The 24,604-nt window shown below is 36.2% G+C and overlaps 1 protein-coding gene across 1 annotated transcript; it reads left to right on the top strand.

The window, feature by feature from the left end:
• The first annotated feature begins 1,760 nt into the window (after positions 1-1,760).
• Positions 1,761-24,494, top strand: cds2 (CDP-diacylglycerol synthase (phosphatidate cytidylyltransferase) 2). Its single transcript, XM_039659613.2, has 13 exons — positions 1,761-1,928; positions 6,801-6,940; positions 7,178-7,274; positions 9,450-9,547; positions 10,614-10,753; positions 12,980-13,038; positions 14,365-14,447; positions 14,610-14,697; positions 18,335-18,403; positions 19,828-19,980; positions 20,329-20,448; positions 20,546-20,649; positions 21,443-24,494. Exons 1-13 carry the CDS (start codon positions 1,863-1,865, stop codon positions 21,573-21,575), a joined length of 1,350 nt encoding a protein of 449 aa, XP_039515547.1. The 5' UTR covers positions 1,761-1,862; the 3' UTR covers positions 21,576-24,494.
• The last annotated feature ends 110 nt before the right edge of the window (positions 24,495-24,604 follow it).

The following is a 24,604-nucleotide window of genomic DNA, read 5'->3' as shown; positions in this document are numbered from 1 at the left end:
ACTCTTTATTGAAATTACACTGGTTCATCTGGATTCCAAAAACACGTTGAGTCTCCTCACACTGGCCAGGTATACAATCTCATAACTACAAGCTCGTCAGTCTCGGTCATTAGACAGAGGCGATTGACTAATATCCTAAGCTATACTCCACTTTGTTCATCGTATAAAATATTATTTAGTCCCCATAGATCCCAAGAACACACTTAATTGAGATTATATCTTCACTCTGTGTGTGTTGAGACAAGTGGCAGTATGTGTATGTGATGTCCAATCTCAGGATATCAAAGTATCTGAGGTTATGTTTGTCTTACAGTATCGCAATATTTTTAAGCACTCATGACTTCAGGGGTAAAACGGATAGTTAAATGGATAATTCACCCAAAAATGAAAATTCTGTCACTTACTCACTCACGTTGTTCCAAACCTGTAGGATAAGGCTCTTTCTTCTGTTAAACACATAAGAGAATATTAAAAAATATTGGAAACCAGATAGTTGACGACGGTAGCTAAAACGATCAATGCCTGTTTAATTACCAACATTCTTACATATATTTTGTGCTCAACAGAAGAAAGAAACTTATTGACAACTATGTTATAAATAGAAGACGCTCGTGGCATGATACTTACATTAGTAGTACATCTTAAAAGAAGTGTGACTACTTGAATTCCTCGCCTCGTGAACAAGCAGGTAAAGAAAGATCCTGTAGATGTCGTTTACACACACGTCCGGTAGATGGCAGTGTCTCTGTTCTGCAGAACTGAGGAGGGCAGGGAAAATATCCCAAATATGGGAAAACAGCATTACATACTTGTGATGTGAGCATAGACTGTAAAAAAGGATCTGAGCCGAAACTTTAATGAAAACTAAACCTAAAGGAAGTCGTTTCCCTCTCTTAAAACAGCTTCACATCTACAGTAGCCTATTTAATAGATTGAATGTTTAAAACAAGAGGCTTAGATAAATATATTTGACAGTCTCTGGTGGTCCTTATTTTGAGGTCACATGTCCAACCAATCACGTTACAACGGAAGCCTAAAAGGCATGCATCACCAATGTGCATCACAGTTCTTCTCTTTGGAAAAGGAGCGTTTAAGCATTAATGATAAAATGATTGTAACTTAAATTACAAGGTGTGCATTTAGCTGGTTGAGTATATTTTATATACAATTTACATTTACAATAATATTAAATAAATGGAAATAGTACCTAATGTTTTTTTGTGCAATAAATAAATAAATAACGAAAAGACATCTTGCCCCACTACTTGGGTACAAATAGAAATACATTATTCTCAAATAAATAAATTCTCAAATCTCTCTCTCTCTCTCTTTTTAAGAGTTAAGATAAAAAGGGATTCAACTGAAAGGCCAGCTTAGGTCTATATGTATAATTGAAGTGAAGTCAACAGTAGACTATTAATTCTACTCAGTTAACCTGTAGGTTATGATGACTAATAAAGATGTCTGAAATGTATATTCAAATAAATCCTTGAATTAAATCAAAGTTATTCATTTGCATAATAACTTTTTACTTCGAAATAAAAACAAATACTTTACTCTGCAAATCTAAATTAATTCATTACAATCCACAACAAATCTGCCATTAATAAACAGACAAAAAAAAAATAATATCCATAAATGTGTATCGTTCAGTTTAATCCATCCCATTCATATATCTGCATATTTTCCCAAAACTGGCCACTAGATGGCGCGCCTCCAGACTCTCCCTTTGGCTCACGCATGCGCAATCGCGCCCTCTAGTCTCCACTCTCCAGTCCCAATAACAATCATTGAAAACGAACAGCAACCCCCCGAAGATTGCTACTTCATCGGGCCTTTATTTTCAACAAACCGAGCCCACCATGACAGACTTACGACACCGAGGAGCGACGGAAAAAGAGCTGCAGCATCAACACTCGGAGGATAAGGTTAGTTACCAAATAAAGAGACAGATGTGGAGAGCTGTGTGTTGTTGTGGTGGCTATCATATGAGCTACATGCTGTCATACATGGAGAAAAAAAACGGTTAACTTACTCGTTATGTTCCTGGATCCCCCGTGCTAGTGTCATGTCACAGCACGAAAGCAACCTATAATGCTCTGTTTTGACTAATACTGTATATTCTAGCGTTCAAGAGTCTGTGTGTAATATAGCAGATTAGAGCTCGTGTAGGTTAGATAATCTAAGCATCTTCAGGGGTCTCGAGGTTTCCTGCTTGTGTCTCAGAAACAAAACACATCACCTATATAAGGCCCCAGTGTGTTTCTTGCACTGCTATGTTTCTAAAATGAAGTTAAGTGACATGAACAATCCCTGCACTGTTCAGTTTAGGACAGGGAGGTTAAACCCTTCTGGAAAAGCTTTTCTTTCAGCAGAGATAGTGGATATCTGGAGTGAATGGACAGTTCTTACTGTGTGGACATTTTAAGGTCGAAAACATGGAGAATGAGAGAGACGTGGGCAGATGGGTGAGTCAACATTCATGTGTCAAAAGTCCTTAGGCATGGGCTCAACACTTACAGAAAGATCACAGTCTATAGAAGACTCATTTGAGTGACTAATACTAAGTTAATAGTAAATATTTGTGGATACTTTGCTAATCCTGTGTATTTATTTTTGTATTGAGTATTGAAGGGCAGGTTTTGTCAGTAGGATGTGATAAGGTTATTGAAAGAACTAGGCTACAATCTAAGGAATTCTGGGGTAAACTAAAACTGTCTTGAACTGGCTTGTGTCCTTGGTCAGTACAGTTTCCTTTGTCATTGGGTTTGTGTGGTTCACCATATTGCTTCCCCCTGTTGTATTTCTGTAATACTTTTATTTCAAAGGCGAAATGAGCACAACAGCCCATTCTATCTTTAGGGCTGCCAACACGGTGGGAGTTGGAGTTGACAGAAAAACCTAAGCGTGTGTAATTATAACTTTGCTTGCTAGGTTAGTGACCGGGTCTGTCTCTATCATGCTAAAATTAATAATTCATTTTTCATGTGGAGCACTGAGACTAAGATACTGGATCATGCAAATGAAACCTTGTGCTGCCAGCATTCGTATATCAGCAGTCAGGCAAATCTATAGGCTAACCATATCTTTTTTTTCTGTCTATTTGTTTTTTGAAGACAGCATGAAAGTTTGCAACCTATTTTTATCTAACATTACATAGTCTTCTTGATAATTGTCCCACTTCTCAGATTTTGATTTAATTTCAAAAGGATATCTTTCCTAAAATTTTAAATTATTTAATACTTTTCTCACCCATATTGTTCTAAACTTCTATGACTTACTTTCTTCTGTGGAACACAATAGAAACTATATGAAAGAATTTTTGTGATGACCAAACAGTTGTATGAATAATAAAACTATCCCTTTCACTATAAAGTATTAATCAATTTGATCATGAAATAATTGTGATATGGTCGGTCGAACACACCTGTGCATCCAATCAAAATTACTATTTTTTTCTTTCTTTTTTTGTTGCATTGATAATTTTTGAAACTCATTTCCCTGGTTTTTACACAGATATGTATTTGTGTAGCTGTGAGAGTTCAAGAATTTTAAGAATTCATTTGAGATGTGAGAGAGGCCTGCTGAGTTTATTACATTAGACCAAACTATGCCATTGTAATGAAACAGAGAAAGCCACTGTGATTCCCTGTTGAGTTCAGGATGAAGTATATTACAGGGGCAAAAATGGGGACACATCCCCCGTATGCGCATGTCTTGATTAATATTTCATTTCAAAACCATGGCTGTTAATAGTTAATTTGCTGCTGCAACAGCTTCTCTTTTGTCAGCTGCCATACCAATTCATCTGTTGGGTTCAGATTTGGTATTTGTGCACAGTAGTCAAATTCTTTCACAGCAGACCAAATATTTTTACTAATGGTTGTACAATGACAGTGCCATGTTAAAAATCACTGAGCTCTTTAGTGAGGCCCATTCTAATGTTAATTGTTTGCTTAGGGCATGTTCGGTGGCTGTGCACCTGTTAAACAAGAATGTCGCTGGAATTAGAAGGATGTCCTGGTGTTATATTGTACAAGGAAGTTAAAGCTGCTGTCTGTAGTTTTTTTTTTTTGGTTAAAAATTATCCAAAATACATATTTGAGAAAATACATAACCAGCCAGTGTTCAAAACTCTCAGCTTGCCTTAGCTCGATTCAAAGCGGTAAGCTTGTAATAATGTTTTTAATTCCAGTGGTACTGGTAGATTTCCACTGGAGATTCGAGCATGTCTTTGAATCATTACGTCACATCTGTACACATAAAGAAGAAGTCACAGCTAGTAGGCCATATTGAGTCATTACGTCATATCTGTACACAGACATCTGTACTCAAAGGAGTCACGGCTAGTAGGCTATATTGAGTGTGAGGATGCTGGAGGTGGAGATTTATAGCCTTTTCTCACAGCACTTGATATAATTCAATTTATTAATTTGATTGCGGATCCTAAAAGGTTCAAATGACAACAGGTTCACCCGCTGTAAAATGCAAAAGACTTTGTTTGCACTACAGAAAAAAAGACAATGCAAGCAGACCCATGCGAAAACAAGGATTTGTCTGTCTGACCCAGAACAAAAGTGGATGTTTCTTACTAGTTCAGGTGACATTTTGTGGAAAAAATTCTTATGTTGGTCTGACATGATCTGTGATTTCGAACAGATCCACATCGGCGCGGTGACCCGGTGTTCATCATTCATCGAGGGTCTTGAAGTACAACTCACGTAAAGTTGATAATTTCACAAATGACTGCAATTGCAGATTTCGAACAGAGATGGCGACAAAGAGGAAAAACACCTGACTGCAGCTCTAAGCTGCGAAAAACAACTCGTTTTGGGACTCGCGCTGTCTTGTACCCGAAGCGTGCGCACAGAAAGGCGCCTCTCAGATACCGTGCAATCCCCAATTCAGTTCTCTTTCATGGCTTATTGCACTCGAACGGTCACAGTTATGTCAAAATGCATGACTTGTCGAGTATTCGTGTTCATGTAATGTAAAGACAGTCGGTTATGTCTTAAGTGAACGTAAACAGTTGGGAAAGAACTTTCTTGGATAGAGAAGCTCCAAAAACAAAAAATATTGTTGGATTTGTGACGTCACATGGGCAAATACATTTGCATATGCCTGTGAGCTGTATTGTATCTGACAACAGCTACATCCCAAACTGCAAGTAAATGTGTGGTTGTTATAAATAATTACTTTATATTTAATGAATTATTTATGTTGATTATGCAGCTTTTGTTTTGTGTGGATGTATTCATACATTAATTTTACCGCTGCGAATTTGGTTAACAGCTGCTTTGCGGCCAATTTAAAAAGTTCAGTGCAGCCGCCACTAGGGGCAAAATGCAGCCATAATATCCAATGTCGGAGATAGTGAAAAGCCAATTTGATACCGTCACACATTATGTTTTGAATGAATGTGACTCATTTAACACACGCTTACATCAGTCTTACTTGATGTTATGTTTGTCAGGGAATTCCACATTTCCAGATGGCTAAGACTGCTGTCTTTTTCTTCGAAGTGTTGCTCATACTCTGAGATGAGCAAGGGCCCGATTTGGCAGGAAGACTGAAAATGTCTCTCTTAGGAAGTGTGGGATGTCCTCAGTTCCTGATGAGTTATTTGCAGACGGTGGGAGAGTTTGAGAGGAGGAGGAGGGCGGAAAGAGGGAGGGTATTTTTAACTCTGGCATCTTGAATATCAGGATGTAGCCCATCTCCATGGAAACCCTGAATCCTTTTGTAGCTCTTGCTGTCAGTTGAGTGTCAGCCGTATATGTATGTGTCTGTTAGCTTTATTTTGCTTTTAGCAACCAGATCCAAATTAGTTATGTCAGGCAGAGATAAAGAGGTTTCTGGAACAATCGCAACAGCTCGAGCAACAGATGCCCCATCTGATGATGACACTCTGTTTCTATGGTGATGAAGGCAGGCAATTTGTCATTGTGCATGTGCACGCAGGCTAGTTAGATACAGATGCTGCCTTATATAACCTAAACATTAAATGGGGTCTGTGTTTATATTTAATTGATGCTTAGAAACTAATTTTGTAATGGCCTCAGTTTTATTAGGCCCAATAAAAATGGCCTCAGTTTTATTGGGCCATTCACCCAATAAAACTGAGGCCATTACAAAAGTTGTTTGCTCATCAACCATCAGCTAACCCTGATTCAGAAAAAAAAACACAGATCCATCGATGAGAGTAAGAGTGCATCCTGTGTGCTTCATAAACTCAAATGTTTAGGGTCGGTCAATACGTTTTTTTTTTTTTAAATGATTTTGAAATAAGTCTTTTATGCTTAGAGAGGCTGCTTTATTTTAACAAAAATGTAGTAAAAACAGTAATATTGTGGAATTTTTTTATATAGCATATTTAAAATGTATTCCTGTGATGGCAAAGCTGAATTTTCAACATACTCCAGTCTTCAGTGTCGCATGATCCCTCAGAAATCATTTTAATATGCCGATTTGCTGCTCAAGAAACATTTCTTATTATTTAAATGTACTTATTGTTGCGAATTTGCTGCATAATATTTTTTTTGTGTAGACAGTGATACATTTCGATTCTTTGATGAATACTAGAAAGTTCAGAAGAATATTTATTTGAAATGGAGATTTTAACAATGTAAACGTCTTTACTGTCACTTTTGTCCAGTTTAAAGCATACTTGCAAAATAAAAGTATTTAAAAACTTACGGACCCCAAATTTTTGAACTGCGATTGCGAGATTGTTTGCTAATGAACAAATAATGAATTAATCTGTTCTTTATTCGTTTTGTTTTCTCTCCAACCATTTCCAGGGCTCTGAGACTGAGGGCAAGGAGAGAGATGGAGCCTCAGACAACGAGACCAAATCAGATTCTGGGGTTCCTGAGGTTCCTGTTTCTGCCGATGACACACCAGAGGTTCTCAACAAAGCCCTCTCAGGCCTTTCCTCACGGTAAACGTCTCTAAATCAACAATTGAAATAAAATTAACATGCCTCTTTAGTAAATTACAATGCATTTGCATGGCATGTAATATAAAAAGTGTCTTACTCCAGAGTGGATTATTGGTAGGTTGTTGTGAACACCAGATGATTCATTCAACCAAAAGGCCAGAGCTTTTAGTCCTTGCATTAGGAAGATTATATTTCCACCCAATATGCTTTGCGCTAATGTGTTTGTCTCGCTTGCAGATGGAAGAACTGGTGGGTGAGGGGCATCCTTACTCTGGCTATGATCTCCTTCTTCTTTTTCATCATTTATTTGGGCCCGATAGTGCTGATGATGATTGTGAGTATCTTCTTTACCTGTTGTTGTAGATACCAAGGGACATGGCCACTTAAGAAAAACAAGCTGCTCAGATGCCATATTTTTAGAGAAGAAAAAAAAAACACGTTTGGTGTTTTATTTTCAAATGGCTAATTTTTGTCTAGTCTCAACTGCCTCCTGCCGATTGTCAAATCTCTTTTGTGTATTACTTGTCTGATAAACCGTATTAGCATGAAACAGACAAATTGCCAAGGATAAAGGAAGTCTATGGTGCACATGCAAACAGAGAGACATTTATAATAGATTATAGGGAGCATCTTAAGACAGTTCTGCTGGTAATTTCTAAAATCACCAACCATTTTTCTGGAGTCATGTATGGTCTTCTAGAGTTGATGAGAAAATCGTATAAGCAGATGCTTGACTACTTGCATCATCAGCTTACGACCTGCCTTGGGAGCAATTAGTGCTTCGCCAGTGCAAAGTTTGTATAATTGAAGCCAATGAACCTTCTCTTCAAAACAGACGATTGAAGCTCTCACTCCAATATGCTGTCAAGATAAAAGCAAATAAAACCAATCCAGCCTATTCTACAGTCTTCAACCCACAATTTACTCACTTGAATGAGAACAAACCTAAAAGATCCTTCAGTATTCGTATTAAACCACATTTGTAGAACTTAAATATAACATTTTTGAATATTTTAAACCAAAGACAATTTAATTCTAATGAATTAAATGAATTAAATAATTCCAAATGAATTAAATTCAATTTAATTTAATTAATTGATGTTGATTATTTGGTTAACATTATTAAACATTATTACTCTGCTGAGCTGCGGAATCCGGCCTGCAGATGTGCTTATGAGGCCTCTCTGAATAATAAGTGTCCACTTTGATTCACGATCTGGCTGTTACAGATATAATAGCTGATATGATTTTTTTATGTTATAGCTGCTATTAAAATCTATTAAACCTATTAAAATCTATACTATCATGTATAGACTCAAATTAATTTTCCTTTTTTAATGTCAAATCAATGCTGTGATGCTTAAGAGAATTTAGCCTTCACATCATTTTAATCAATACAATAAAATATTTATAATTATTAATTTTTAGGCGAGTACTTTACTAATTCAAATAGTTGGGACCCCCGTTTTAAGCAAGCAAGTACTCTTTAATAAATCTTTTCTTACCATTTAAATATATCATTTTATTATTATTAAATAGTATTTTTTTTATATATTTATAAAATATGTACATATTAGATGAAAAACCTTAAAAGTGAAAATATAAAAGTGTTAAATATTATAAACTAAATAAATAAATATTATAAATACCACTGTACTAGCTCTAGTTGGTGCAACATAATCTAAAATAGGACTAAAATAGGTGGAAAAGATTATTCACAATTATACCATGGTCTGGGTGAATACTCGATTCTGATTGGCTGCAGGGTGTTCATTAAAAAGTTATAGAGGACACCTACAGTAGTAAAGGAGTTCAGGTGAAACTTACTGTTTAACATTCAAAATTAATAAATAAATGCGCTGGCTACATCAGCTGTGAGTAACCATAGCAACAGGCAGTCAAAGTATTTGTTTACAATTTATTGTATCAAAAAAAACATCTAGTTAGCCGTTATACTGTGCCTGCCTGTGTTTAAATTAAAGATTAAAAAAAGAAAAAAAGAAAGTGTAACGCCCATGGCTAGACAAGCCTGACTTGCATGAAAAAAAAAAACATGTTAACTTTCTACGATGTTAATGTTAATGGTTCTATGAGCTGAGCGGACTATGAATATCTCCGGTTGCTAAATAAACCGTCAGGCGTAACCAGGGAAACCAAAGTTATTGTTTGTAAAAACTTTTTATTTTAAAAATGTGTTATTTGGCAAGTGACCACTTATAAATTAACTCCTTTATAAGCGTGTTAATGCCCTTCGAGGTGTCTGACATACCTGACATACTTAATTATCCAAATTTAACAGACAATGCATATGCATGATGATGTTTAATTTTGAATAATGGCTTATAAATGATATGGGCCTGTATATCATATTTGCAATAAGCTTTATTTACTGCCAATTAAAGCCTTATTTACACACACAGGTTGCATTCTTGCTTTCAAAAGGTTAGACAGTAAACACCGAGTAGGTTGTCTGTTGTTTTTTTATTCTTGTCCTCTGTGTCTTCCACAGGTGATGTGTGTTCAGATTAAGTGCTTCCAGGAGATCATCACAATTGGTTACAGTGTGTATCACTCTTACCACCTGCCCTGGTTCAGAACACTAAGCTGGTGAGACCTGCGACACACACCTGCCACCTTCATTTTCACACTTCATTGTCTCTCCCTCTCTCCCTGTTCTCATTATCTGTCACTCCAGATCTCTCTCTCTCTGTCTCTCCCACTGCGCACTGCCTGCAATTAGAGGGCATCACTTTCTTCTTATCATATTATGGCTCTGTCTTATGTCTTACAAGTTCTTTCATTTTTTTGTGTTGAATTAGTAACCACTGCGCTTGTTTATTCACCCAGCTATACATGCTATCACCAGCTGTATAGAGGTATGAGAAATTCACTCTGGTATAGGCCGCATTTAAACTAGTCTAGTTTGTTTTTTAAATGTTGCAGGATAGACTCACCATGTTTTACTAATGTGAAAATCCCACTGAACACCTTTTAAAAATGGCAAAATACAGGGTTGTGTTGGGTTGAAACATTTTTTTGAAGCAAAATGTCAGTTTTAAAGTCATTTACTCACCCTCAGGTTGTTCCAAACCTGTATGATTATGTATAGAACCAATTCATACAGGTTTGGAACAACCTGAGGTTTGAACTAAGGACTTTACTTGTATATAGCTTTATTTTATTTTATTTTATTGGATTACGGAAAATTGAAGAAGGGATGCATGCTTAATATCTATTAAAATTTTACAATGTAATGCAAAAAAAAAAAAAAAAAACCAACCTAAACCTAGTCTTTAATTTCTTTATGTAAAATATCTTATTTCTATTTTGGGGTAAATTCTGAAATTTGTGTGATTCTTCCTGTTTCAAAGACTGGTGAACTTTTCTTTGTAGATTAGTTATCTGGCATGTCAGATATAAGTAGAACCATTACATTTCTCTCTGCTGTGTGTAACCGAACACACACCATTCTTCCATGTGGTCACAATCCTAGTCAGCTGATGATCAGCTAAACTTTGACCATGTCCTACAGTACATCTTCTATTGCTATCCAATGGGCACATTAAAATTGCTTTTACGAGCATTAGAAACACTTTGATTAATGGTTGCATGTGAAAGGCCTTTGTCATAATGATAATGGTGCCTAACTGTGGATTGTAACGGTTTTTGCCAGGTACTTCCTGTTGTGTGTGAACTACTTCTTCTATGGGGAAACGGTGACGGATTATTTCTTCAGTCTGGTGCAGAGGGAGGAGCCTCTACGCATCCTCAGCAAATACCATCGCTTCATTTCCTTCGCCCTGTACCTCACAGGTCAGAAACTTCTCTGTTACACAAGCACGCTACTTCATTTCACCATTGGTGGTTCTGGAGGCTTAAAGGCCTTTGGAAACTTTTAGAAGTAATAGTTATCACAGTTACTTCTCAGCCTTTACACACAAAGTGCTGAAGGCAAAGTCAGATGCAGACATGCTTTATATTACCAGTTGGAATGCAGATATGGTGATTTACTTGCGTTTTCTGGAGCGTATTTCTTTTTCTTTTCATAGGTAGGAAGTTCATGTCATCCAGGATGTGGTTAGGCTCTCTGCTTGTCTGTGCACCCCTCGCTCATTTTCTATTACGAAAAGATGCAAAACACCAGATTTCCTCCTGAGCTAAAACCTTACCTCATACATTTTAGATATAAAAACATTTAGTTAAAAATAACAATTTAAACAGGCAATCAAACAATGCTTATTGAAGCAGGAAAAACAGTACTAATGAGTGTTTGATTTGATTTGATTTAAATTAAATTCAGGCTTGAAATATATGGATGGAAAATAGGGATGGGCAACGATTAATCGCGATTAATCGCATCCAAAATAAAAGTTTGTGTTTACGTAATAAATGTGTGGGTGGCGTGTATAATTATTTTGTATAATACACACACATACATGTATATATTTAAGAAATATTTGTATGTATATACTTTATATATTTATACATAATTAATAGGGCTGGGTATTGAGACTTCGATTTCGATTCGATTCAATATCGATTATTTTGGAAATCAGTTACAATAAATGGCCATTTTTCTTAAGGAAATCAAATCTCTTAACTAATGCTGTAAACTATGGGAGTCTAGTTGTAGCCTACTAGGCTTCATTAGCCTAATATGAAGGTAATAATGAATGAATCACTTAAATTACACTTTTATTTATTTTTACAATAAGAAGATTATATGAAATATAAACATTTAAATGGTGGCTGACATAAAAACTTGCCAGATTTATTCAAATATGCATTAAATATTGAAGAATATTAAGATTATAATGCATATGTAATATGGTGTATATATTTAGCAAAATGCTCCTCTCTGGAGTTATTTTTTCTAGCTGACTAACTAGTTTATGTGGGTTTTCTGAGGTAAATATGACGATACATGACATTGATTACAAGCTGTTTAACTGACGTCTTTCCACGGTTGAAACGCTGATTGAGCGAATCAATGTGACATGATACCGATTTCGATAAGTTGTACTCTATCTTTAACACACTTTCAGATGCTCATTCATGTTTATTTGGCGCTGTGAAGAGAGATCAGCGCCGCTGCTTCTCCAGAGCGATCTCACGCCACAGCGCCAAAACCTTATTTATGTTTTTGAATTTCTAAAGAAAATGCACGTAATTTGAAAATTGAGACTTTGTTTCATATCAATAGTAACAAAGGACAAAGATTATTGCGATTTTTTTTTGGATGCGCGCAGCCACGACACAATGTCCCATTCATTCAAATGAAACAGGATGACTAATCGATTCTTGAGACTTAAGAATCGATATCGGTTCGTAAAAATGAGAATAATCAATATTTATTACCCAGCCCTAATAATTAATATTATATATAAATATTTGATATATTAAGAACACATTTTTCTTAAATATATACATATATAATATGTATAATATATATGCATCTGTTAGTATTTATATATACAAAATAATTATACACACCACACACACATCATGTAAACACAAACTATTTGATTAATCGTTGCCCATCCCTAATGGAAAATCACCTTCTAAAACAGCTTTATTCATAAATAGCCCTGATCTCCTTGTGGAACATCACTTCAGTTGCTTTTATGTATTGCTTGGTTTTAGATGCTCTGTATATGGCATTTTGTTGCATAATGCCCTGTACAAATGAATACATAATGTGCTGTATTCATTTGTAATAGCTAAACAGTGCTTACCCCTGCTTGAGACAAATAATGTCTTATCTTGCCATAAATGGTCCAAATGTAAGACGAATAATCAAAGTTCCTTTTATCAATTTGTACAGAGTGTTAAAAAATGTATAACCCTTCCATGTACTTCAGATTCTTCATTTATGTAGTTTCAGATTGCCTTTTTAGCGTGGTCGGTTTTATACTAGCTGTTTCCTTTCAAACAGGGCATAATTAGTAACAGTGTGACTGGCCAAAAATAGTTGCTTAGACATGTGGTGATGGCATTGGTGAAACTGTCTGTTTTAACAGATGTTTGTTTCTTTTCCAGGGTTCTGTATGTTTGTTCTGAGCCTGGTGAAAAAACACTATCGCCTGCAGTTCTACATGGTGAGTGAGTGTGTTGATGTGTACAGGTTTGACTCCTTAGACTTCCTTGGGTGTTTTCACACCTATAGATCTTTGTTTTGTTCCAAATAGGGCTGTTCCAGTAAACTTGACAACAGTAGCACTGCAAAAACTTTTTTTTTTTTGTACGTGAATGCTGTTTAAGTGAATACTGACATGATGAGTAAAGCTCAAAGCTTTATTTAGAAAAGAAATAATAGGTTAGCAATTAAATGTTGCATTGCAGGCATGGAAACATTTGAATATGTGCCGAATGAAAGAGGTAGGCTCCGTCACGTGAGCCCATACATTTAAGCTTCGTCTGATTTGTATTATGTTTTGCGAATGCGATCTGGTCACTCGATTATCAGCCAATTTAACAGTATTCCAAAAATGTGAATAATAGGCCTGATACCTTTTTGCTTGCACATTAAAGGGATCGCTCACTTTGAAGTAAATTTTTGATATGTTTTAGCTTACCTCAAGGGCATCCAAGATGTAGGTGTCTTTGTTTCCGCAGTAGTTTCAATTTTGATATTTTTAGATCAAACCGTTCTTGTCTGTCAGTCATATAATGGAGGTATATGGGGTCCACCTCAAAGAGCATGCACAGAGAAGTCCAAATTAAACATGATTTAATGACTCGTAAATGCAAGTACACTTTGATGGCCTAAGACACGAAACGATCTTTTGGACGTTCACAGTCACGTCCAAGTACACTGAGGGTGAGGGTACTTCTGTCTGTGCTCGCTTCTGTCATGCTCGCTCTGGATCTCCCAGCATTCTTGCACGGAGAAGTACAATTACACAACATTTTACGATGAAGAGGTGCTCTTTTGGTTTTCAACAGTGACAACTAATGTGCTCACTCACATAATCAGTCACTACTGGTATTTATATAGCACATTTGCCATTATGAATTATAATACCATTTGGTTTGTTGGGTTTGGATTGCTTTCACACCTCAACCGAACTGCCATAGTTCATTTGCAATCGGTCCAATTGTTTTTGTGCGGATTTGAGCGCGATTGCCGTGTTCACATATGCCTGAACGAACCGAACCAAGGGAGAAAACGTACCAGATTTTGAAACAAACGCTCATGTTTGAAAGCACCTTTAGTGGAAATTCAGTGTACTTTTTTTTTTGCATTTACATGGGTTACAAATGTATTCGTCATGCACGTCAGCCTGTATGACATGTTTGCTGATATTAATTGTGGCCACAGACCCTACACGTTTCCTATCTTTTCCTTGTTATACTGTAGAACTGCCTTTTGTCCCAGATTTGAAGTGAATCGAGCTATTCATCCCGTCTTTCTCTCTCCCCAGTTCGGTTGGACTCATGTGACCCTGCTGATCGTGGTGACTCAGTCCCACTTAATCATTCATAACCTGTTTGAGGGGATGATCTGGTAAGATGATGCCTCCTGTTTTACCACTACCACTAGCAAACACCATTTTACAAATTTAAACATTTAAATTTTGTGATCATATGACATCCTAAAATATTGGGAACAGTACAGTTGATATCTGGTGATCTGTTTGAATAACGTCATCTGTTTCTGTGTGCGCAGGTTTATTGTTCCCATCTCCTGTGTTATCTGTAATGACATCATGGCTTATATGTTTGGCTTCTTTTTCGGTCGCACACCTCTCATAAAGGTTTGTGTTTTTGACTTCCCAATTTAACTATCCCATATTATTTAAAAATCAAATATTTATTATATCTTAATTATAATAAAATGGCTGTTTAATATCTACACTACCTTTTTTTTTAAATGCAACAACTCTACATTTATTTGATTAAAAATACACTAAAACAGTAATAGTATGAAATATTATTACAATTTAAAATAATAATAATATATAATATAATATATTTTAAAATGTAATTTATTCCTGTCATGGCAAAGCTAAATTTTCAGTATCATTACTCCAGTCTTCAGTGTCGCATGAGCCGTCAGAAATCATTCTGATATTTTTATTTTGGTGCTCAAGAATTTTTTTAATGCTTAATATTATTGTGTAAAATGTTATCTTTTTATGAATAGAATAAGTATTTAATGCCTCTTGATCAATTTAATGCACCATTCCACTTAACTGTCACCGTCCCACAGGTGGGACGTTTGCCACTATATTTTTAAAACAATAATATCTTAGTAAATACCTTAAATAATATTGACAAACTATATATCATTTGAAAGCTTACAATCTCTAGTTTCCATATTCGGTGACTGATTTTCAAAATATATTACAGAGGAGCCATAATTTATCAATATAAAACAAGAATATTTTCATACTCATAATGCGTGTTCAGACCTTAATTTTAAAATAGCAGTAAACATGAAAAATCATAAAAAATGGTAGATACCTCAGTTTGTTTTCATGCCAAAAGTTCAAAAGATAGAATCCATTCAATTATTTTGGAAAAAAAAGGTCTGAAAAGTTTGAAATATCAAGAAAAAAATAATAAATTCACCATTTGTGACGTGGCAGCAAGCTATGACTTACATGCGTGTTCTTTGTATGTGTTTCTTAGAGGTTCAATTCATATCAAAATCTGCCAAACTTCCCATGCTACTTCTGAATAGGATCTCTACTTCAGAAATTGTATGAAAATTGTGAAAATAATGGTTCATATCACTCAAAACACGAATGGAAATGCAGACGCCCTTATATGGGCAGTAATGGAGTCTGATTGTGCGTGCCCTAGTGAAAAAGTTTGGTACTGCGCTCAAACAAAATCTTACTGAAAGCTCATTTTTTGAGATATCAACCTAAAATTTGAAACACAACATGTTCAGATTTTTGGCTTTGATCTTTCTGCCATTTTAGAGTAGCCCAGGTTTTGAAAATATATATTTTATGTAAAATATGAATAATTCATATTTTTACATTGTACATTTCCATAAACTCAAACTTCTATAACTTTTTTCTGTTTTACTTTCTTAATTTATTTCACTTCTACAAAAATCTGCCAAATGTCTTCTTTAAAACAAGACCAATCATATGTCTATATTCCAAAGCATTCTTGAATTACAACCATTTAAGTTCGAAACACAGTTACAGGGGGTGACAGTTAACAGGTTAAAAAAAAGTGTTAACTATTTAAAAATATATAGTGTAGTGACCCCAAACCTTTAAACAGTAGTGTATTAAAATTGTATTTAAACCCTTAAGCCATACAATTTTAGCAATTGTTCTTAATGAACTAGTCTTTTTATTGGATGTTCACACACTGGTGTCCTAGCAGGTGTAATTCATCACATTAACTATAAATACCCCAGTGTTTCCGCTACATTCATTCTCCTGTGGCGGGCCGCCACACTTAAAATCCTCCCGCCACGGCTGCAGCTTTTCAGTGACATCCGACATTCTGCATAGTATGTTATTTTGTTAAGCCCCACTAAAGGCATAAAAAAAACTTTGTAAAGCACAATCAAGTTTTCACACTATATTCCAAGACTTCTAAAGTCATTCAATAGCATAATGTGTGGTAAAATTAATATTTTAGTCTCTAAGTTAAAGTTAACGGAAAGTCATCTCGCCTCAGTCATTCTCCATTCAGCAATCACACAGCGCGTCGCGTTCGGTTGCGACAGTAACACGACGACACTCTCTTCAAGATCAATGTTCCCGATATTATACTTTATTTTGTAGATAAAGCATAAAGGTCTATGATTTGCCTAAAATGACTATCTTGCTGGAGTGGAGTTTATTGCCCTTTAGAATACACTAAGCATTAGTGCTGCACATAGCCTATCGCAGTCGTAATAGCGAACTCAAACCTATGCAATTATATAACGCAAAATGCCGCGATTTTATATGAAATAAACAAATTAGGGCTATTAACGCAGCATCTCTTCTTTTTTGTCATCCTTTGACAAGTGTTACAAGATCCCCCTCTTATTGGTGCAAATGCCTTTTCGCATTTTGCACGACAAGAAGTGAAAAGCTGCCTTTGAGTGCCCTAGAACAGATGAGACTCGCATAATGCGCATGCACTGACCGCGTGCCAGAATAAACATTTCTCTTTCGAGCTTGAACGAACAATAGCACACACAATTATGCCAAAATGTCGTTTTGTCTAGTATCTTCATAACATAAGAAAAGTCTATGGATGAAAAGAGTTGTGCTATGAGGCGCGTGTGAGATCCGCGTGACCGCGTCTCGGCAACGGGTGCTCTTAAAGGGCCAGCAGCGAATAAAACGTTCTGTCAGTAAAGTTAAAAGAACAAAGGGAAATTAGAAAATTACTTACTGATCTTGACTAAAGAACTTTTGTAGCTTTAATAAGGATTATTCTATATATAATTTATGATTCATGCAGCGCAAACTGTTTGATAACTTTATTCAATTTCTGTACCTGTTAAGACAGGAAGGGCACAGGTAATTATGTTTTTTATTAGGCTATGGGTTTATGTGGGGATTATTTGAAGTTCACTTAATTTAAAAGCTGTTATATATATATTTTTTAAGCCTAATAATTTTTTTAAAAGTTGATAGCTTTCAATTGTAATGATGGAATCACTGTAATGTTGGTTTGATTGATGGTTTATTGATCATTATAGGTGTTATCAATCATTTATTGTTGTTGTTTTTAGTTTGAGTTGAGAAATAAACATTAATCTGTGTGTGCATTTTACTTTAGAACCAAGCAAGTTGGACTCATGAAACCATTTTATTATATCGGAGTCGCAAATCGCAATTGCAATATTGGCTCAATAATGGCAATATGACATTTTCCCCAAATCGTGCAGCCCTACTAAGCATAGATTATAGATATCATCCCTTCGCTATGTTCTTTTCAATGTGAAGCGTTGCCTGCTGTGACTTGGTGTTGCTTCAAGTGCATCATTCTCCACACGGGATGCGCATGATCGCTTATAATACTTTGGGGAGACAAGGGGGCGTGGCCTAAGGGAATAGCACTCGTGGGCCACGCCCCCCCCACCCCCCTCGGGGAAATGGGCCTGCCCCCACAGCTTGAAAAAATCCTAGAGGAAACACTGATACCCAATACTGTCTGACAATCAGAGAGTGTCCAAATACATAAGTTTGAACAGCATATGGGCAGTTTTATTATGTAAAAACCAACAAACTTCTCTTTCTGAAATGTTTTGCCTGAAAAGTGTGCTTTTAAAAAAAATACCAGTTGCCTTTATTTATTTTTTATTTGTGTCTAGTGAAGTAACATGATTCATGCATTTATGAGTGTGGCTTAAATATTTTATCTGTCTTCTGTGCAATGTACATTTATTGTTAGTGCAGGTCTCTTAATGCTGATGTTTATTTTCAGTTGTCTCCTAAGAAGACGTGGGAGGGGTTTATCGGTGGCTTCTTCGCCACTATTGTTTTTGGAATCTTAGTGAGTAATAACCTTCTTCCTGTTTTTATTCTGGTCTTTTCTGAATGCTTTATGTTGATTTGGTAACCTTGGTGATGTAAGATTGAAAATTGCCTTTATTGATACCTTGGAATAGGCTGGTGAAGTTTCTCCTTTACCTTTGTACTTAAAGGTGGGGTAAGCGATATTTGAAAAACACTGTTTGAAAGTTGGTTAGACCGACACAACAACAAACGTGTAGCCAATCAACATTAAGGGGCGTATGAAAGTGGAGGAGAGAGAACCGGCAAGAGCGAAAACACAAAACAGAACACAAAATCACAACGTAAAATCAGGCCTGTTCCTCTCTCCACTGTCGTCTCCTTTATTCTTCCGCCCCTCCGTGAGAGATACGAGACCGGTGCGTCTCACAGGTGTCGTTCGTTATCATTCACGCCACCGGCCTTGCGCTGCACATCATCCTGCTTGCCACAACATTATTTCAGTAACATGACAAGCCAGTGAATTAGCAGGTTTTCCAAACTTGAGTTTGGTTTGAACGATGGTACGAGGCGAGCTGTGCAAGAGAGGGGTGTGATCAGCGCGTACACGATTATGATTGATTGACACTGCTAAGCTCTGATTGGTTGTTTCTGACCGGGAGTGGTGTATTTCTGCAAATGCCAATAGGACCACTGGGAGGAGCCAGAGGAGCTTGATTTTTTTTTTTGTCTCGTATTTTACTGTCAGGACATAATGATAGTTTTAACAAATATGTAAAAATTATTTTTTTTACAAAAGTTACCTACTGCAGCTTTAATCGTGCAGCCCTAGCTGAGAGACATTACAAAAGAGAAAAGCTCAAAAGAATATCACTGGTAAATGAAGGGTTATTATCAGGAGAGAGCTTTAGGACCCAATTTAACATTAGAAAAGCTTTTCAGCACTGAAGAGAGCTAAGCGGGAAGCCCTGAAAACAGACAGTTGCTTTGATTCTGCTCCCAATGTGAGTAACATCGAGTTTGAGTGTCATTGTTTGCCTGGAGCTGCTGTGCTGTTGGCAACGAACAACAAACTCTTGTTTCTATACTCGTTGTGTATGTTATTTTTTTGTGCTTCCTTGTCGTTCGTTCATCATCTTCTCTTTATTTTTTGTGAAGTATTATTTTGTGCTTCTGCTACGATAAATATACATCCACTCTTGCATTGGGTGTGTATCAGAGCCAGCTTGTGAGAGTTGTGCAGGCTTATGACTGCTAGAGAATGCAGTGTTTACTGTTTTGCGTCATTGTTAGTGAACTCGCCTCGAGACCTACTCTGAGCAGGGTGGTTGGGATTGGAGGGGGAGCAATGAAAAAAGGGGTGTGTTTGTTTGGATTGATTTCAAATATTAACAATGTTCAAAGCGACTTTGAGAAACTGAGATGCATTTGAAAAATAACAAATACCTTTCTCCCCTTCTCCAGCTGTCGTATGTGATGGCGGGTTATAGCTACTTCGTTTGCCCGGTTGAGTTTAACAACGACTCCAACAGTTTCACAGTGGACTGTGAGCCATCTGAACTCTTCCAGCTCCAGAGCTACGGCCTGCCGACTGTACTTCAGTCCATCACGGGCTGGGTAAAACACGCACTCACAAGTACACGAGACACTTTAACACTTTAAGTGTTAGACACTTACTCCTCATGTCTCTTATTTGGTCTGTCCTCTCCTTCTCTCGCTCTCTCTCTCTCTCTCTCTTTTTTGTGCTTGTGTTTACCAGTTGCTCAGATAGCCATCTGCTGACTCTCCACTCAATCTGGAGAGTCTGAATCTGTCACAGCTCTGCTTCACTATTATTTGGACCACAAAAACACAATGTTTTAAACAAAAGCAACTGAAATCCTTCAAGTGTTACTTATTTTGAAAATGCATACAAGTAAAATCAGTGTATAACACATTTCCATCTCTCTCCCATTTTCTTTTTAGACCACAGTAAAGCTGTACCCTTTCCAAATCCACAGCATCGCCCTGTCTAGCTTTGCCTCCATCATGGGACCTTTTGGAGGCTTTTTCGCCAGCGGCTTCAAAAGGGCCTTCAAAATCAAGGTGGGTGTAATTTTTCAACCCACAGATCATACAGATCTGAAACTGGTTCAGTCTTAAAACAATTTTTTTTCTTGTCCTGTGTTGTCCATCTGTGCAGGACTTTGCAAACACCATTCCTGGTCATGGAGGAATCATGGACCGATTCGACTGTCAGTACCTCATGGCTACATTTGTAAATGTTTACATCGCCAGCTTTATCAGGTAGGACCGCTATTATATACACTACTAATCGTTTTTAAATCGTTTTTTTTTTTTTAAAGAAGTCTCTTATGCTCACCCATGCATAAAAACAGTCAAATTGTAAAATAAGATTACAACTTCAATAATTGCTTTTTATTTTAATATATTTTAAAATGTACTTTATTGCTTTGATGCAAAGCTCAATTTTCAGCATCATTACTCCAGTGTTCAGTGACACATGATCCTTAAAAAAAATCCCTATATTATGCTGATTTGCTGCTCAAGAAACATTTCTTCTTATTATTATCAGTGTTGAAAGCAGTTGTGCTGCTTAATATTTTTGAGGAAAGTGAAAAAATACATTACCCATGATGCTATACAGAAAATTCCACCAATCAGAGTCTGAGCGAACAAATCTCACTTTAAAAAGCTAATGATATAATTTTGATGCTGTCAAAATATGTTTTGTCTGATTTTTGAAATACCTTTTTGCTTTAAATGAAAATGTTTGTATTGTTGTGATTGACCACATACCTGGTTGGCTTAGTTCATGGCTTATAATGCTTTAACAAAGACTTGTTTCAATCCCTATGGGAAAAAAAGAATGGAAAAAATTCTTCTGGAACCAACACAGCTAAAAAAGTGGGCATACTCTATCATTCTATCAAGCAAGTTCCTTGTTGGGTTCAGTTTTTGTTTTTCAAAGACTAATATAATCATGCATTGTTATTTACAATCAGAGTAATATGTAATCATGTCTGTGTTGCCAGAGCATACGTGTTTCAAATTTGCTTTGAAATTTCCTCTCTTTTAGAGGGCCAAACCCCTCTAAAGTCATCCAACAGCTTCTTGCTCTGAGACTAGACCAACAGCTCCACATCTTCAACTCGCTCAAGACTCATCTGACAGAGAAAGGCCTGCTTCCTGCCCTAGAAGAAGCAGCCTAACTTTTCGGACCACCCTAGGGACATCCCACCGTAGTGAGCCATAGATGGAGGGAGGAGAGTGCAACGGAAACAGATCCAGGAGTGAATGCAAGTGGGAGATGAGACGAGTAACATAGGAAGGGAAACAACGGGAAACTGAACTACAACCTTGGGTCATTCCATTTTCAGTGCGTTTGCGGGAAAGAGTGAGTGAATGAGTGCGTGTACAAATCAGTGTTTTTGCTTGTCATTTCAATTTTTTTTGTGTGTGTGAACGTTTTATGTTTATCTTTTATGCCACAAAAGAATATTATATATATATTGAGAAGTTGACATTTATTGTTACAGTCGTACAATTCCACTTGTGTACAAATGTTCCGTAATTATGATTGTCTGAATATTTTATAATGTTTATGTTTTATTTGTTTTAATGCACTGTTCATCACACTGTCATTTCAACCTCAGGCTAGCCTTTGTTCATTTTGTTGTTGTTGTGCTAACAGGTGTTTCCATGCTCCATCATAAGTTTGTATTTCCACTGCAGCGTGCCGTAAATCCATGTTTCTTATCCCTGATCTTGGGTTTTGACATTGTTATAACATTATATTTAAAAGCAATATGGTCATTGATATCAAAGATGTGCTTCAGCCCAATAGGTGGTGACTGTTACAGTTCAGATGTGTGGGACTATACGTACCTTTCTGAAGGTGCAGTACGGAGAAGATTACGATTTCATTATTCAGTGTTTGACTGGATGTTGAAGAATTGTTCATTTCTAGCTTCTCACCCCTAATGTTCAATTGTCACTAAGCAGTTACTAGCTAATCTTTGTCAAGCCTAAAAGATTTTTCTGTGTGTTGATTTGTGAACTGTTACATACTAAAAGCTAAGGATCAAGTTGGGCCATCAAATCTCAATGACTGTTTTGGTTTTAAATAAATTTCATATGAACCATTTTCTACCATTTTCACTGCATTAAGTCTATTTCTGTTCCATCTGTTTGGTTTTTATCTTCACCTACTGTGTAAACTCATGGATAAAGGGTCAGAACTATTCTGTGTCTTTCTTAAGGTATTTTATTCTGCGATTATACATGTTGATCATTAACATGTGCCATAACCAATATTTATTTACCTTTAAAAGGAAACCTCAATGGGTGTCATTGAGCAGCTTTTAAAAAAGTAGTGCACAGTAGTATTACAGTAACATGTATGAGGTTGTAATGGGCTCAGGTTAGTCTGTATGTGCGGTCCACTGATATCATCAGTAAAGGTACGTGAGCACATACTTTCAGACCTGATAAGATGGATACACTATTTAAACTTGTGATGGGCAAGTCATACTTGAGGTATTTTAATCTTATTTTTCAGTTTAAAACGAATTTCTATACCCACAGGTTTTGAGAGATAAATAGGCAGCTTATCTGAGTGTGATAACTACCTTTTCCTCTTTCAATAGAAGACATTCAGAATCAATGTCTTGCTTTTGTTTGATGGACAACCCAAGCCATATACGAGTCTTTTTGAGTAAGTCTTTTATAGCAGGTTTGAATTTTATGTTGCTTTTCACTGCTGACGTAACAACAAGCACATCAAGCAGTGAATAGCCTACTTCCGGTATTTGAATCCCCTCCATATCCCCATACACCAAATGCATGTTATTTTTTATTTTTTATTTATTTATTTTATTTTGATTCAGTACAAAAAACACACTAAAGTTGTGATATTCATCTGTTATGTAGTGCCGATTTTTTAAATTTTTTTCTTTCATGTTGTATTAGTTCAGCTCGATGTCTTGATTTTATCAAATTATTAGATACTGAGTTTATCAGAATTGCATACATTGTTATTGTATATGATTATATAGTATATAGACGGTACATGTTTAACATGGAGATGATTCTATTCTTATCTTTACTGTGTTTAAATGGTCCTCTAAACCAGTCTGTGCTCTGTGTCTATATAGGCCCCTGTGCTGAAACATATGCGTACAAACAAGTCCAGACATTAGCAGAGCAATTTCAGTGTTTTCTAGTCAACACAACAGAGTTTACAGACCAGTGATGTTACTGTGCAACTAACCACTGATGTCAGGAGTGCGTTTGTGTGCTGTGACCATAAATATTTATAAAGAGATGGAGTTATGAAAGTCTTAAGTGCACGTTTTAAAAAAAAATCTGTCTCGTATCGTTTCTGTGATTAGTATTTTTTTCACGTGTGCCATTCATAGCCAATAGAGGGCGCTAAACCTCATGTGTGGTTAACACTAGCGAAACGAGGCGTGCTTTTTTATTTGAAACATTGATTCCGTTTCCCTAAACGCTGCCGTGACATTTTATACTTCTTAGAAATTATGCGAATGTTGCGGTCTCTTGTAGAGTCAAAGAGAAACTGACTGCAGTGCAGTTGTTTTCTGTTTCTGGCGATTTATTCATTACCATTTACATTATAGTAAGGTTATGGTTAACTAGGCCTACATAAATTAATCTTACTTCATGTTAATTTCATACATTATCAAATCAAAGTGAAATTTTATTTCATGGACCTGAATTAAAAGAGAACAATTATAGGCTATATTTAACTAACGTTAACAAACATTAATCAATGCTCTAACAAATGTATTGCTCATTCATGTTCATGTTAGTTAATGCACTATGAGACCTTATTGTGAAGTGTTAACTGAAAATAGAAATCCCATTCTTTATTTTAGTTTGCTTGTAAGAAGAAAACAAAACTCCTCTCTGTTGAACAAATGAACAACAACAAGTCAATACGTTGTTATTGTCATTGAGTAGCCTATGGTCTGTAATTCTGATGTATTTTATTTTGTAATTTTTGATAAAGCAGATAAATGTGCTTTCCCTGCCGCTTTGTGTACAGTGGTTTGCTAATTGTAAATGGTTAATAAAGAGGAAAGCTCAGCATATATATAAATACACTATCCATGCTTGATCTTTTCCTCCTTCTGTTTGAACTTCCTTTTCATGTCAGATGCAGTTTTTTTTTTATGATGACAGTTTTGTGTGTCCGTTTTAGATGTTAACATACTAT

Source organism: Pimephales promelas, chromosome 4, assembly GCF_988280905.1.
Source record: "Pimephales promelas chromosome 4, fPimPro1.hap1.1, whole genome shotgun sequence".
In the NCBI taxonomy this organism is placed as follows: Eukaryota; Metazoa; Chordata; class Actinopteri; order Cypriniformes; family Leuciscidae; genus Pimephales; species Pimephales promelas.
Note: the sequence above shows the minus strand (reverse complement) of the source record. Positions and strands in the feature narration are given on the sequence as shown.